Source organism: Cyprinus carpio, chromosome A4, assembly GCF_018340385.1.
Source record: "Cyprinus carpio isolate SPL01 chromosome A4, ASM1834038v1, whole genome shotgun sequence".
NCBI classification, from domain to species: domain Eukaryota; kingdom Metazoa; phylum Chordata; class Actinopteri; order Cypriniformes; family Cyprinidae; genus Cyprinus; species Cyprinus carpio.
The window spans coordinates 24,634,578-24,650,493 of NC_056575.1; the positions used below are offsets into that span (position 1 = coordinate 24,634,578).

The 15,916-nt window shown below is 36.8% G+C and overlaps 1 protein-coding gene across 9 annotated transcripts in view; it reads right to left on the minus strand.

The window, feature by feature from the left end:
* The window catches only part of celsr1a (cadherin EGF LAG seven-pass G-type receptor 1a), an 84,953-nt gene that overhangs the window by 39,205 nt on the left and 29,832 nt on the right, over window positions 1-15,916 (minus strand). For 6 of the 9 annotated variants that reach the window (XM_042744751.1, XM_042744743.1, XM_042744737.1 and 3 more), the window contains exons 2-6: window positions 11,983-12,621; window positions 10,584-10,806; window positions 9,708-9,823; window positions 7,763-7,851; window positions 1,988-2,068 (exon numbers count right to left, since the gene is read on the minus strand). In XM_042744751.1, coding sequence (XP_042600685.1) covers window positions 1,988-2,068; window positions 7,763-7,851; window positions 9,708-9,823; window positions 10,584-10,806; window positions 11,983-12,621 — 1,148 coding nt within the window. The remainder of the gene's footprint in view (window positions 1-1,987; window positions 2,069-7,762; window positions 7,852-9,707; window positions 9,824-10,583; window positions 10,807-11,982; window positions 12,622-15,916) is intronic. The other 3 variants (XM_042744766.1, XM_042744773.1, XM_042744760.1) reach the window with 1 other exon arrangement.

The following is a 15,916-nucleotide window of genomic DNA, read 5'->3' on the forward strand; positions in this document are numbered from 1 at the left end:
AGAAGATCTACAAACCGTAGAAATCGCCAGTCATTCTTGATAAAATCCCTTGACATGAATTTCATCATCTTGAGACTAACTCATTACTAATCTCCTCTAACACTGGGCCAATTATTTCAGTACTGACTGAAGGAAAACGTACAAAAACAGCTTTATGTGAACAATTGATTTAGAATTTTAGATCATTTGTACTTATCCTGATTGGTTGGATATTCTAATACACTAATCCAGACAGTAAATGTACTAATGTAAATGTCATATACTAATTCTTCCTAAATCCATTGATCTGTGTGAAAGATATGACACAGATACATAGCTATATAGAAACCTTAAGGAAATTAAGGAGTTAGTTGAGAGATTAACATGATGTTCTTGGATGACTCAACCAAAGAAGCCAGTAATTCCTGGGTAAAGCTGTCTCTAGGCATTCCCAGTAACCTTATTGGTAGTTGCTTGGTTGACGCATGAAGTATGTGTTTACAATTCTGCCATCTTTGCTCTTTGACACACTGATCTGAATACAGTTTTTGAGCTTGTCAGCAGGTGCTAATTACCTGAACATCACATAAAGTTACATCACATAAAACATCACATAAAAAGTTTCAAAACTAATATTTGTAAAATTTGAGACCTTTTGACTACAAGAAGTAGTTGTACTACAGTTAACTACAAGAATTCAGTCAACTGCGTCATGTTTTGTATAGGTACCCTCTTCATGCAGAGATTTTAAAAAGCAGCAGCTCTGTATAGCTGTCATGATGTCATTCTTCCTTCCTCTACAGGGTGTGACGAGCTTACTCGCTGTGTGTGTCCTATCCTCTCTCCTGTCGAATTTCCCTCTTTAAAACATGTGGGTAATCTCAACACTTTTTCCATGTGGTGGAGACACACTGGTATTCAATACGGGAAAGGTTTCACAATATTCCCACATGCAGCATTCCTACAAATATTAACCTTGTTCCTGTAGTTACCTGAGTTGACCTATGGCGACAAAAAAAGAAAATATCTGCACAATATACCAGTCTCATCTGGACTGGAGTGACTGCCCTTATTATGGACCGATGCTGTGAAAAAGCCTCCATTTCAATGTGTTCGCACAATACAGGAAAGACTGGAATACAGAAAACAAATTTTCCTAATGTTGACACAAGCAACTACTAAGAGCTGGTTAACACTACAGATGTAATTGTTGATTTATCAAATAACCAATTGACTTCTTCAAACCTAAATCAGCCCGCAGAAAGCAAAATTTTCCCTCAGTAGATCTTGGAATAATGGAATATTCTGCAACTGAATGATTTTCCTGACAAAGTCTGCATTCTTCAACCAACGCAGACAGAACTCCATGAATACACCACAATGTATTCTATTCACCAGCAGCACAGCAAAACCAGTTTAGTCTGATTCAAACATGAGTGACTCTTTTCTGCTCAAAAATAATTGTTGGATTATTGGTTTGAATTAGTTAAAACACTCCTTGACTATATTGGGAATAGGACGTTTGAACTTATCTGTGGAAGTCATTACTTTCATCATGGCCAACTTTAAAATTAACCAAGAACTGTCACTGTGTAACGTTCTGTAATTACTACAGATAAATATTTAATTCTTTTAAATGATGGTTTATCCCCAAGAATACTTAATGGAAGCGCTGACAAACTCGCTAAGTGGAAACCGAGCCCGATCGTAAATTTCCTTGAGATTCATATCCCTACTAATGAATCTCTTTGGACACAGATATAAGCTGTTGGAGTCAGAGAAGAAGATGTGGGTCTGTATTCACAAAGCTTCTCAAACTACAGGAGAAGATTTTGAATTTGATTGCCTCCTCCCAATGTTGCCCTTTGTCTCTATATGACCGAGTGCAGAACTGATCCGAAAGCAGCCCGGGAGACTCTGAGACGCTTTGTAAATTCCAGGACCCTGAGGCTGGAAGGATAGCAGGAACCGCCACCGCAGAGCTACGCTAGGTTACTGGATACGGTACCTCCTTATGAGTGAGCTCCAGCCAGGCGGTATAGAGATGGACGCGCAGCACCCCACTGGAGTCCAGCAGGTGCAGGCTGTCCTGCGTAGACCACGGGAGAGAAAGCGGCGATTAGAATGTATGATGAAGCCCTTCAGCCCCACAGATGTTGAAAGCCCCTTTAAAGTAGCTGCAGACACTAGTAAAATCAGACCCAAAGCACATTAACATTTAACAGAGTTGTCTGTGTGCTATAAAACCGGCTTACTAAAACAATCAGGGACTAATGACTTGGTTTGATTGCTAGGTCTGACCCAAGTTAAGTTCTACCAACTTCCCCCTTTTACTTTTGGGTAAAAAAAGTCTTCATGTAAATACCTCACTCAATCAGTAATTTGAATGAAAATTTGATCTGATTGAAAGTTTTAAGCCATGTAAACTCCTGAATTAAATTCATTTGGATTCAATAATACCTTAAGCACATGCGCAGTGATGTTACGTATATGTATATAAGTCTTATTAAAGTGTGCATTTTACTTTGCGAACGGGTGCAGTGGAGGTCAATACTGAACTGATCAAAATTTGCTACATTATTGCTATATATATATATATATATATATATATATATATATATATATACACATACATATATATGTATCATCAAGGCAGAAATGCCAATTATGTTAGAACAAGGTCTAGTGACAGTTATGATTGAGATGCTAATTATGCTATCGATAACATTTAGACGTATTGTTTTCATACCAATTACGCACTACAATAAAGCTAATTTTTTTAGGAGATTCAGGTGTTTAAACCCAGCTGTCAAATGAACTTGTTCCATTAGGAAAGCTTTAACGTGAATGCATCCAAAATCAAGTAGTTTGCCTTTTGAGTGACATGGATCATTTAAATAATACAAAATAATCCCCAAATCCCAAAAAAGGGTAACCAGTTTAATCTCCCTTAGACGTTTGACACATTTCATTACACTGTGCTAAAAAATGCTCTGTTAGATAAACTCATCCATAGAGAACTTAATTGTTTTTTAGCTAAATCGCAGTGCATTTGATTCACAGTGCATTTGATTCACCACACTTGAATTTATAACTCAAATAACTAAATATAACTAAATGTGTAACTGTAAATTCCACTAATTGATAATTTTCTATTATCTATATTTTGTGAATTAAATGTTATATTTATATATTAAATCACACCCATCCGCAGGCTAAATTAAATTTGAGCTTGCACTATGACCTGAATGCTGCTTGTTTGCCTTTAAACCCTAAATCCGCTAACTTTACTTACAATATTGTGCAATTGTCTTTATTAGGCAAACTAGACTGTTTTGGGCAAGTTACTATATGCAAAACAGAAAATGATTTATTCCTAACTAGTTTTTCCCAGTGGTCTCGTTTTTACTCACGGTGAGTGTAAGTCATGAAGTACTGGCACCCAGTTAAGCTGCTTTGTGAACCATTGTGCTTTGATCTTCACAGAGGTGCACGTTATAACCAATCACACATGATTCCATTGAGTTTATAAATGCAATGGCCAGTCAGAAGCGTTTTGCGGTCAAAACACCGGAGTTTTGTTGGTCAGTGCATGTGCTCGCTGACTGAATTCTGCTCTCTTGCCAATTCTCTCATCATAAACAACGAATTGCAGAGGTACATGTGATGTAAGTATAAGAGATTTAGTCAACATACAGTATAGATAGCTTCACTGATTATAACGGGAGTGTATTTTTTGTTTTTATTTTAAAGTGCATAAACTCACACTAAACTGAAGTCTGTGATGATGTTTTTTGACAATGTAAATATTCTTTGCTTGTTTTCTGTAGCTGCTGTTTGAATAACTGAGGAAATGTAAGCATTATAATTAGTAACTTATAATGTCTTTTTTATTAAACTGTTATCATGTTAAATCAAATTATGTTTATTTTATGACATGGCATATTTATGATATTTTATTAAATGGATTTTATGTGTATGCTACTTTACTATAAAGTTGTTATGTGTTAAGCTAACATTGTTGGTAAGTAAATAATTAAATAAATTAGCATGATAATATTGTGTATCAGCAAGGCTGACGATAGGATGATATGACTAAGGAGCAGATATGATTATGGAGCATATCACCCAACACTAATCTAAATATAACCGCATAAAGTTTTACAAAAAATTACAAAGTCACAAGGACAAACTAAATTTATTTATATTAAAATTAATCATCCTAAAATATTCTCTTCATAAAAAAATATATTGCGCTTGTCTCAACAGCTGAAACTTAGTTAATGATAGCTACAGTTATATGGGGATGTCTGGGAATTTAGATTAGTGCTTTGGATTTATAGCTGGAATTTATTGGTTAGTAATATTTGGTCCAGTTCTAAGCCGCAGGAAAATTGAAAGGTCTGAAATTAACTGTGAGAACTGCAATGTGTGTAGTCACTGTAGATACAGAAGCACACAATGATTCGGATTCCAATAGTCTGATGTTGTTACACTATCATACTCTGATAATCATAAAATATATACTACTGTTCAAAGGTTTGGGTTGTTTTTTTAATTATGCTCAACCAAATTGCATATATTTGATCAAACATACAGTTAAAAACAGCAATATTGTGAAATATTGGTATAGGTTCATGTAAAACAACCGTCTTCTTCGTTAATATTTTTTATAGGTTAATGTTAGTTTTTTTTTATATTTGTGTTTTTTTATTTTTTTGTTTTATTATTTTTTTTTATTGTTTTTTTTTGATTTATTGTGTTGTGAATATTTTAGCATATATTCAGATAGATTTGCGCACTTCTCCCCTGCCTTTAGCAAAACTCTGAAATGTCTAAAAAGAAAAACATAATAAAGCCATATTGTTCGAAATTAGTCAGAACGCAATTCTTCGCATTGCCACAAAGGGTACTAGATTAAGGCATTAGTATAAACCAGGGGTTCTCAAAGTTTACATTCAAAGGTCCAAATCTGACTTCTCATCAATGTGAAAAGGTCCGAAATAATTGTTATTACAAAACTTGTTTTAATAAACATGTTTATAACTTTATATAACAATTCAACTTTATATATGCAATTATCATATTCATTACGTCATTAAGTCATACTTGCGTTTACTCTCTGAACTGTTAGTTTAATTTCTGAATTTTTATTAAAGTAATGCATTTTTATGCAGTTTTATTGTAAATGTTTTATTTTTCTTGTATATTTTTTCTGTTTATGATATAGTACCTTCAACTTAATTGGAAAAATCCTGAATTATAACTGCAATACGCTGTTATACAGCAGTGAATTATATTACTTTTATTTATATCATGCAGCACAAACGTCCATCTGTGAAACAAAATATGTGCATATTTACAGATGAACTACATTCATGTTCATATGCCCAGACCAGTCAACAGTGATAGGTTTTTGGAAACGCTGTTTTGTACTCATTCATTCACAAGTCTGTTGCGGTTTGGTCAGTTGAATATACTGCTAACTCTGCTGGTCGGGAAAAACCTTGCACTCGTGGGTCGAGACCGGTGACATTATTCTACTGAATGAAGGCTAAAGGGTTAATCCAAAATGTCGCTAGTTGCTATGCACTTTGTCTTACAAAAAATTTGGTAAAAACTGCACCATTGGTCCGTCGCCCCACTTTGTGTGCCTCGGAGGTCTAAGTGATACGAGTGCACTTAAAATACAAAGTGGCGATGGGTCCGGATTGAATTCCCATTCCTGGACTTTGAGAAGGGCTGGTATAAATTGTCTTCTGTGGTCAGTTTTGTCTTTAAAGTCATCTACTGGTATGGTGGTGCAACAGTTTGAAAGAATTTTGCCCAGCAAGTGGGTTAAAGTTAGTCAACATTTTCTCTTAAATCTCTTTAATTCTTATTAGACAACATTGTTTGTGGATAAAAAGCTAACATTTTGGTCACATTACATAATGTCACCTTCATGCATTTTTCTTCTGACGTACCATCCATTTGAAATGGATGTATTTGCTGTTTTATTTGACACAGTAAAAACTCTAGCATGTACCCACCCACATATTCACCCTCTGACCCCATAAATTAAGCACTGGGCATTGGGTATGAGTTAAGCACTTAGTACAGCGGTACCTTAAAAGGTTATGAAAGTATGAGCAGATTCCATCTGAAATCCTCTGAAATCCCAAATGGCCTCTCTCTGGCGCTGTGTGGAGGTGATAATCAGGGAAAGCATTAACTGATTGCGGAGGAATGTCTTTAGATCTGGACAGTATACCTGCTCTTGACAGTTCTTACACTCCACAAGACATGGTTCAGGACAGTTTCACCTCCAACTCCAAGCGTGACCCTACACTCTCATAAAAAGTGGCTCTCCTGGTGTGTGTGTGTTTAAACAGTTCACCATGGTCAATCACTGCGCACACTCAGCAACAGCTGCAGGCTGTCACACACTTGTTGCGTCTCTCTTGCGTCTGTTACTTTTTACTGTGTGTGTGTTGGAAGCAGGTGGAGTATTTTTGACACAGCCGTGTGTGAGGACTCCCACTTGGATGGTGGTCTAACACCTTCTCGGGACTCACTATGAGTTGTGTTTATTTAGTGCATTGTCAATGTGTGTGTGTGTGTGTGTTCCACCAATAGCAACTCAGGCTGGACATAAGAGTTCTTCAAACTAGTATGTGCTCAATCACGACAAATAAGAAAGCAAAAACTGCATAACCCATAGTATACTATATAGAGGGAAATATGCACTTCATTCTAAACTAGTTTTTTTAGGCATTTACAGGTCCAAAACTCTCTCACATGATGCTGTGGTGTGTTGTGTGGTTGCCAAACACAGACGCTTTGAAAGTTCTCAAAAAAAAAAAAAAAAAAGGATTTGCGGTACTATTCATGTTTGTACTACAAACACTCATCATTTAATACACGCTTTGTTCAAATGCTTCTTCAAAAACCAATAATAGTCCAATGTTAAATTTATAAACAACTGTTATTTAACCTTTTCTGTGTTGTCGTATCTTTAGAAACATCCAACAATACACTAGTCTGAGATATCTTTATCAATTAAAGTCATTACAGAAAACTGCATTACCCTCTTTGCAGTAAATTAAAACTTCTCCATTGAAATTCGAGACCTCCTCATTGTTTCAGTCCCCAACAACTGCTCACTTTATACGTGCACAAGGATATTCTACACAGAAAATCTTTAAAGCAGTATTATAAAACTCAAGTTGGAATCTCTTACAAGCAGGAAGACTTCTGGCACATCACAATGGCATATTTAATTTCTGATGTTCTGGGCTTGGAAGAGTTGAGAATCACAGGACAGAAATAAAGATGACTGTGTCTTTTGTTACCCATGTGCATTAGTTCTTTTGAAGCTTTACACAAATCCTATGGCCTCCAGTTAGCAGATTGTCTTACTGGGACTGTCACATGGAGAGGGCTACACGAGATAAACTCATAATCATAATCTTAGCGGAAGAGTAAGCAACACATGCAAAAACATGCTAGTAAGTGCGTTTAGACTTAATTATGCAATGTCGTGACAAAACACTGTTGCCTTTGGGTGTGGAAGCATTTGAAAACAATATCCGGTTAAGTGAAACGCAATGCAAGTCAAACACGGAGATTCCATGAATAAAATAATCTGCCTTCCTCAGGTCAGATGCAAGTGGATAGTAAGAAAACCATCGTGGGAACAAACAACATCCATAACTTGTTCTGGATTTCCAGAATAATCGTGAAGCTTCAGGAACAACACTATTCCAATAACTAAAAACGAAACAGACTTTTAATCTCTTACCTTGTTGTAGTAGTGAAGCTGAACCGAATGCCACTGGCCATCGCTAACTCCACCTGATACAAAAGGTGCGACAGTTGTTTTAGCCTCACCTGGGAGAGAAAGACAGGAAAAAACAATTATTAATTTAAATGACAAGAGAAAGGCATGTGCATTGAATATATAATCTGCTTTAAATTATGAGTAGGTAAAATACAGTTTCAGAAGTCATTAACTCATTCAAGCTAGGCTTTAAAAAATAGCTACACAAACTACTAACAAAAACAAACAAAACTGTTTATATAGGAAACTTGAACAAATAACGTTACACTAAATACAACTAACAAAAGTGGATTTATAAATATATAACATGAGTTATGTTGAAAAAAGCGACAAAAGAGCAATTAAATATTTTGCAAAAAAATAATAATAATAGGAACTCAAATTAATCTGTATTTTTTTTTTCCAAGCAAATTTTCCTGAACAAATTTACTACAATACATTTAGTTCATTTCTAACACTGCATGTTAATTATGTGTAAGTTGGAAAAGTTAGAAAACACTTGCAAATGTTACAGCACAAAACTGCTAACATAACAACTATTAATCATGTTTAGAAATTCTCTCTCATCAATGGAGTTCATTCAAAGGGTAAGGGAGCAAACATGTATATTGGCTTTAGAGGAATATTTACACAAGGCAGGAGCCCCTACTGGTATTCATAAAGAATCAGTAAAGAACAACTAAACATTGTGGCCTTGTTGGTAAACAATTGCAAAAATGTTCTTAGCTACATATTAAATTAGATGTCTTTTAAACCTAATATATTTGTTAATGAAATTGTACACCTTTGATCACTAAAAAACTAAGAATGGTGGGCCAGCCCCTTGAAATGGTCAAAAGAACAGTTTTAGTGCAAGTGTCATGTGGTACAGCATGTAAAACAGGCTCCACAGCATGACACAGCATTGTTCTCTTTGTCTGGGAAAGATGTATGTGTGCTATAAGATCAACAGTCCCATTATAGGGCAGTGCTCATCTTGTGTTATTTATAATCACCTCTGAGCTTAAGTGTGTGCATGTGTGTTCCCCTGCACATGCATGGAGATGTTGAAAAGACCATCTGGGTCACTGCATAGCCTCATTAAAGTTTGGACACTTTAGAACATATAAATCCTTTGTTGTTAACAAATTCACCTAGAGAAATTCTCTCTCTTAGTGACATATGGCTACACAAACAAGCTGTTTAACGTAGCATGACGTCACCATATATTGTCAACACTACTGTCTGCTGTCCCAGGAGTGAATCTGACATTCAGACAGAAACAAACTCTATATGAATGCACAAGCGCATATGTGACCGCTTGTCTAACATACTGGAAGTGCATGGTCCTTTTGTACATGCTTAAGGTGTGTTAGTATTGTTGTAACAAACTTCAGTACTCGAGGGGACGATAGAGTTACCTTCAAATGTAAATATAACTGACAGATATTATTCACGTAGTTAGCTGTAAAAATGTTGACATTTTAGCTAACTTTATCTAACATGCACTGCAAAACTCTCCTCAAATTGTTGCTCTTGCCATGACAGTTGTTGAACTTAAAGAAAAAACTGGCCACAGAATACATTATTGTTTGTTGTTTACATTCATGCTATAGCATTAGAATGCTGAGAAAGTGTGGTCTGACACGCAATGTGAAATTGAGCTTGCATAGCTAAAATGATTTGTGTTCACATACTTGACTAAAGTATCCTTTGGTAAGGGATGAATAAAATATCGGCGCCATATCGGTTAATGGCAAATATTCTATATTTTTTGGTAATTATTGAATAATTATTTGTGCATGCTTATAACTCATATTTTTACATAGAGATTATTAGTTTATCTCCCATGGGATAAAAATATTCAATGGCTCATCATATCGCTGACCTGGTCTTCTCAATTCTAACAGTGGTAGGACGGTTGTACCTGCTGAGAAGGTGAGTTGAATCTGTTCCTCAATGATCTCCACAGCAATGAAGTCGTGTTTCTCATTAAATCGACCATTGTAGAGTAGAAGGGCATTTCTCTCTCTTGTTGCAAACCTGGACAGAAAAAGACATCGATCAGAACAACCAGAACTACAGTTTTTATTGAATGTTTGCACTACCACTTCATAAATCTTTACATCTATCAAAGTTTGATTGCACTTGTCATATGTTAGAACTCAAGACTTAAATCGATTGAGCTACAAGAAACCTCAAAGCCAGACAGAAGAAATAACATCTATTACTCAAGGGAGGAAAAGAAAAAAATTGGTGGTCCAGAAACAGGAAGTGGTTCCTCTGCCCTGGGGGGAACATCCCACCTCTATCATGCCTGGGCAGTGGCATAGAGGGCAGAGGAGTCAGAGACCAGCTGCTCTACAGGAAGATGATACAAATAAAGAAAAACACTGATAGTGCTCTCTCAACACATAGCCCTTCCTGTGTTTATACAGCACAGGAGTCCAAATATTTCTCTAGTGACCCTGTCTCATCATTTGCTGCTTAATAAATAAGAAGCTTAATTATCCATAAGTCTTTCTAGCTTTACAAATCCAACAGATAACAGGCTAAAAGAAATTCTTTGATTTGAGCTTGACATTAAGATTATCCATGTATGACCCAGAATGAGTAGAAGATAAGTCCAGGCATGCTGCTCAGCCAGACAGAGCTCAAGGGCTCCTTATGCAACCTCTTCAACAAATTACACTTTGCAGCATGCAAAGCTTCAGGCAGATGTGTCAGCGTAACAAGAAGGTAAACAGGGGTATGACATAGAGGTCATAAGCAATTTTCTTGTCACATATAACCAAGCACTTACATGAAGGAGACAGTGAAGTGGAATCTCTGTCTCAGGCCTCGAAAGGTAATGAAGGACTGTCCAGGAAAGCTGCGAGTCGTCATCTCACAGAAAGGTTTCTCATACTCTCCAGAGGGGCAGCTGCATGTGAAGCCGCCCACTAGCAAGTTGACACACTCACCTCCATTTTTACATACCCCGGGGACGCAGCGACCAGAGCGGGCATCTATTTCACAATTTTCACCTGCACAGGATAAACAGAAGTAAAGTAAACTTGTAAACTGAAAGTTTAATTATCAAGGTGTACAGAATTACTTGACAGGTACGCTACATTGGTACAGAATTCTGCAGGACACTGGCCCTCCAGGAGCACTGCTACACTGGCCTTAAATCAAAGTTTCAGCCCTGACTTAGTCTCAGTTTTCCATACGGAAGCACTTGATAGTCCAAGAGTTCCTCTATGGCACCACCAATTCCCTTACTGAGGATGGACAAGCAACTCATGCAGTGTTATATATCAGCCATTATCCAGACAAGATCTGGACAAAGGGTGTTTATGTGTGGCGGGGGAATGGGATGGCAGTCCCTCCGCCTGTAATGACCCCTGATTTCCTTGGGATAATCTTTCTCTTGGAGGGAAATAGACAGATCTGTTTCCCTCTAATGTGAGAAAGTCAGAAAGGGATAGATGTTGAGAGGCAGGCTGTCATCGCTATTATAATGGATGCAGAATATCTGGAGTTGAACTGTGACCTTCAAAGCACTGAAGGAGATGATTAGAGGGGGTAATTGGCCTTAATAAAGAAGGGGGAGGTGGTCAGGAATGGCAGAGGAGCCTCCGACCTGGAGATTGATGAGATATAGTCCTCACTATGCAATTCTTTCATGTTATACTTTGCCATTTAGACATAAAGCTTTATTTGACATGGCATGTTCTCAATAAGTCCCTCACAGGTGGACACATCATTCCACTTGTTTGTCCACCTGTGACAAGGACACCCTGACTTTTGCTTCTGAAGGCAATGGTTCTGGTGGTTTCCCTATTTGTGGTTTACCCCAAATGACTGACATATCCACCCTCTGGTTCCCTCAGCATTCCTACAGCTCCTGACAAAACACCGCTCCCTAACCACAAACCACCCTACCCAAACCATATTCCTGCAAGTGTACAGACTAAACACCCAAATGCCATATGCCATAAAACAGGAGCATCCAATCCTGCCCTGGGAGATCTACCTAGTTCTAGAGTTCCAATTCAACTCTGATCGAACACACCCTTCTGTAATCATCAAGTGCTTCTGAAGATCTTAAATAGCTGGTTTGGTTGTGTTTGATCAGGGTTGGAGCTGAACTTTACAGAAAGGTAGATCTCCAGGAACAGAATTGGGCCCCCCTGCCATAAAATGTTTTGCAAACTCACCTGTAAAGTCCTCTAGACACTCGCAGGTGTACCCTCCTTCTCGACTGCGGCAGCGGCCATTGTTGTGGCATGGACCTGAGTAGCACAGGTCAATCTCAGTCTCGCAGTAGTCACCGGTAAAGCCTGCCGGACAACGGCAGCGCAGGCCGTTAATCGGATGGATTGGTCTGAAGAGAACTGTATCAGAGGCTATGAAAGGTGGAGAACTATCGAACTTTAACACAGAGACGCATTTCATGTAGTTCTCGCAAGGTTCCCGCAGGCAGATGTTGTCATCAAATGGAAGGACACTTTGGCTGGATATTTTCTGTAACAGAGTTCGGTTCAGGTAGATTTGCTCCTGAAGTTCTTCCAAAGGGTAGTAACGATCCGGAGCTCCTCCAGGAAGCAAGGCAGAGAAGGTAACATTGAGGATGTTGCCACTGACATCTGTGTCATTCTGGACGTTGAAGATGAAAACTCCTTCTCGACTAGTTGAGAGGACGGCTGCCACACCTTCGGCGAATAGAGAGAGCAGCGGGGATAGGAAGCGTTCCGTGGACATGTTCTCCAGACGGACAGTGATGCTGTTTGTTAGCATCTCGTCAGTGATGATGGTCACACGGAGAGTACAGAAGGCCGTCACTTGGTGGATACCATCTAAAAATTATAAAAACAACTGCCTGTTAATTATTCAGTTTTTCATTTCATAAAAACATAAAATGCCTCCAGTCTTAGAATGCTGGAATTTTGGAATGTTTCAGATGGAAGTCAGTCGCTTCCGGAAGATAACAGTATTCTCTTTTCACACAAAGAAAGTCTACATACTGTTTTGGTTGGAGAAGAAAGCATGTTAACAGACAGGATTACAACAAAGTTGCACCACAATTAGACAGATCAGCTTGGTATCTTGCTTCAGGACACAAACTTATCTTCTCTGTTGGAACTAATGACCTAAAAACGATGATGGAGACTTGACAACCGTAAAACACTGTAAATGCTTTCTTCCTCAAAAGTACAAAAAGGATTGAAATACTTATTATGGGATTATACATGACCTTAACTACAGTTTCATACTCAATGACAATGTTTAGCAAGTATATGCTTTCAGGATATGACAGTTGCTGATTTAATGCATACTGAATGTCACTGAGGTCAGGTGGGCAAATTGCTTGGCAACAGACAACAACCCTTCATGCTACACTGGCCATACCTTTCAATACCTTTAGCACAAGTGTGCAAAAACCATTCCAAACCCTTAAAGGGATAGTAGCCTACTGAACCTCATGTTGTTTCAAACCTGTTTGACTTTCTTCTGTAAAACAAAAAAATATATTTTGAAGAACATAAAGTTTCCCCAGTGCAGAAATATAACACATAGAATATTGAACTAATCACATTGTATTACATTACAAAGTTATGCCTGGAGTACTGCCTGTGATAACATAGTATAGATAATATACTCAAGGTCAGATTAAAGCAGTCTTAAGTTGCACGTCCATACATCTGATCCGAATCTCACTATTTTCATGTGGAGAGGATGGATTTGACAGGAAGCTCCCACAAGAACCGCACTGACTGTCCCTGTTTTGCTAAGGAAACAACTGTAGAACAGGTGGTATATCCAATTAATACCCCCGGCAAAACAATGTGGCTAAGGCCTTTCAAATATGGAGGTGTCGTGTGTCTTTGGGTTGAATTATGTGTCTCTAAATTATATCACAGCCATAAATCACAAGAGAAGGGGGTGTGGGCCAGTCACCATTCCCAGTAAATGGGTCACATTCCCAACTCTGTCTGGTATGTAGTGCACTACATTTGGTCCACTGAAGTTGATGACATAAGCACACTGCATTGACTTTAAATTATAGGCTGAACCTGATACAGTTTGTTCACCGATAGCATGCTGTTTTTAATTCAATAAGATTTGTGGTTGTTCTCCTTTGGCTTTTGTGTTAAAAAAATGAGCAATATATGCAAAAGCTTGGTTGTGACATCTTCATTCATTACAAATGAATGTTAGAGCACAAAAAGCTCTGTTTGTTTTAAAAGAGCAAGACAACTCAATTAACAGCAACTGTGGTTGCATCCGTTATACTTTCATTTGTGCCTTCTTTTCTTGCAAATTAAATCTATTAGCTGACACATCACTGTAGGCACAGAGAATGCTATTTTATCAAGTGGGGAGAATGCTAATGAAAATGTCAGGAAATAGGAATATTATATTTACTAGTTTTTGTGCTTTTCTGAGATGAAAGATGGATCTAACAAATAGGTATTTTCTCTCAGAATGGGGAAATGTGTTTTTAAACAATGTATTATCATAGATATCGCCAGTATCTCTTTCTCTGATTCCAAACTACACAAAAATAATTAAAAGTCATCAAAAATTTTGACTAGATTTCTTCTAAAGGTTTGTCGTCTTATTTAGTTTAACCCACCCACTAAATTAAAATATCCTGTCAGTATTCACAAGATTTGTACAAAAGTACAAAAAAGTACAAAAAAGGAATGTGTTTTCCAGATTTTGTTTCCACCTGACATTGCAGTGTGGTATATATTTAGTCTGTCAGCTGTTCGCTTAGTATCAATGTATAGCTCTGTTGCTGTCAATAACCAGGCAAGGTTGTTGTCATGCAAAAATGCTCTCATGTCCTCTTCATGAATAAACAAATTTTGTTAACACATATAAAAAAAGTACTTATTAAATAAAACACTTAAGCATACGCTTAAGCACAAATTGGATATAATGTTTTTGGATACTTAATTGCCTGTTCATTGCAATTAGAATAAAATATAGATTAAAATTAACTTAAGAGCGCTTTTTCCCCAGTAAAGTAGGACTTAAAGGGATACTACACCCCAAAATGAAAATTTTGTCATTAATGCTTATGCTCTTCTGTATCATCCACGCCACAAAGATGCGCTGTTTCTACATGTATTTAGCTTTGATTTGAAAGAAAACAGCGCATCTTTGTGGCGTGGATGATACAGAAGAGTATATGCAGCATACAGTGATATGGAGAGAAACAGAGGAGACTGTTGACAAAAAAATTGTTGAATAAAGTCATTATTTTCAATGTAAATAATATATATTTTTTTTGCTTACAAAAAGTGTTCCTGTTGCTTCATATAACCCAGATTGCATGTCTGATGGCAGATGGAGTATTCTGATGATGACTTTCATACTTTTTATGGACCTTGACACTGTTTTTTTTACTTGGCAGTCTATGGGACAGTCACAGGCCTCCCGGTTTTCATCCAAAATATCTTAAATTGTGTTCCGAAGACAAACAGAGCTTTTACAGGTTTGCAACAACATGGGGGTAAGTGATTAATGACAAAAATCTCATTTTGGGGTGGTGTACCCTTTTAGTAACTTGTTGATTTAAGTAGGTCTCTATGTATATATATTATATATATATATATATATATATATATATATATATATATATATATATATATATATATATATAGTATATATATATACAATTTTATAGTTGATTCTATTGTCTTTGAAATATGGTTAATGTGTACTACCAAATTTATTGTCAAAGCAATGATAATGCAATAATATGAAAACTACTGAAACTTGTATGTCATATTTAAATAAAAATGGCACAATTTTGTAATGATTAAGCTGTAATTTAGCACTTTAAATGTTATATTGAATAACACACTAGATAAAGTTAAAATATAATCAAGTACTTTACATGTAAACACGTATGTTAGTCAATGCATAAAAATAAGTCTACTTTGCAGCCTAACAATGTATATTGCTTTATCAATTATTCAAGTCTGTCAACTGGTGTCACAGTCTATGAATACATTAGCACATCATTAATCAAGATAACACAAATTAAAAATAAACACTGATTGGTTTATAAACTAACAGTAATAACTTTATGAGGCTGTCTCAGTGTGATAAACTTTATTATTATACACACATGCATAA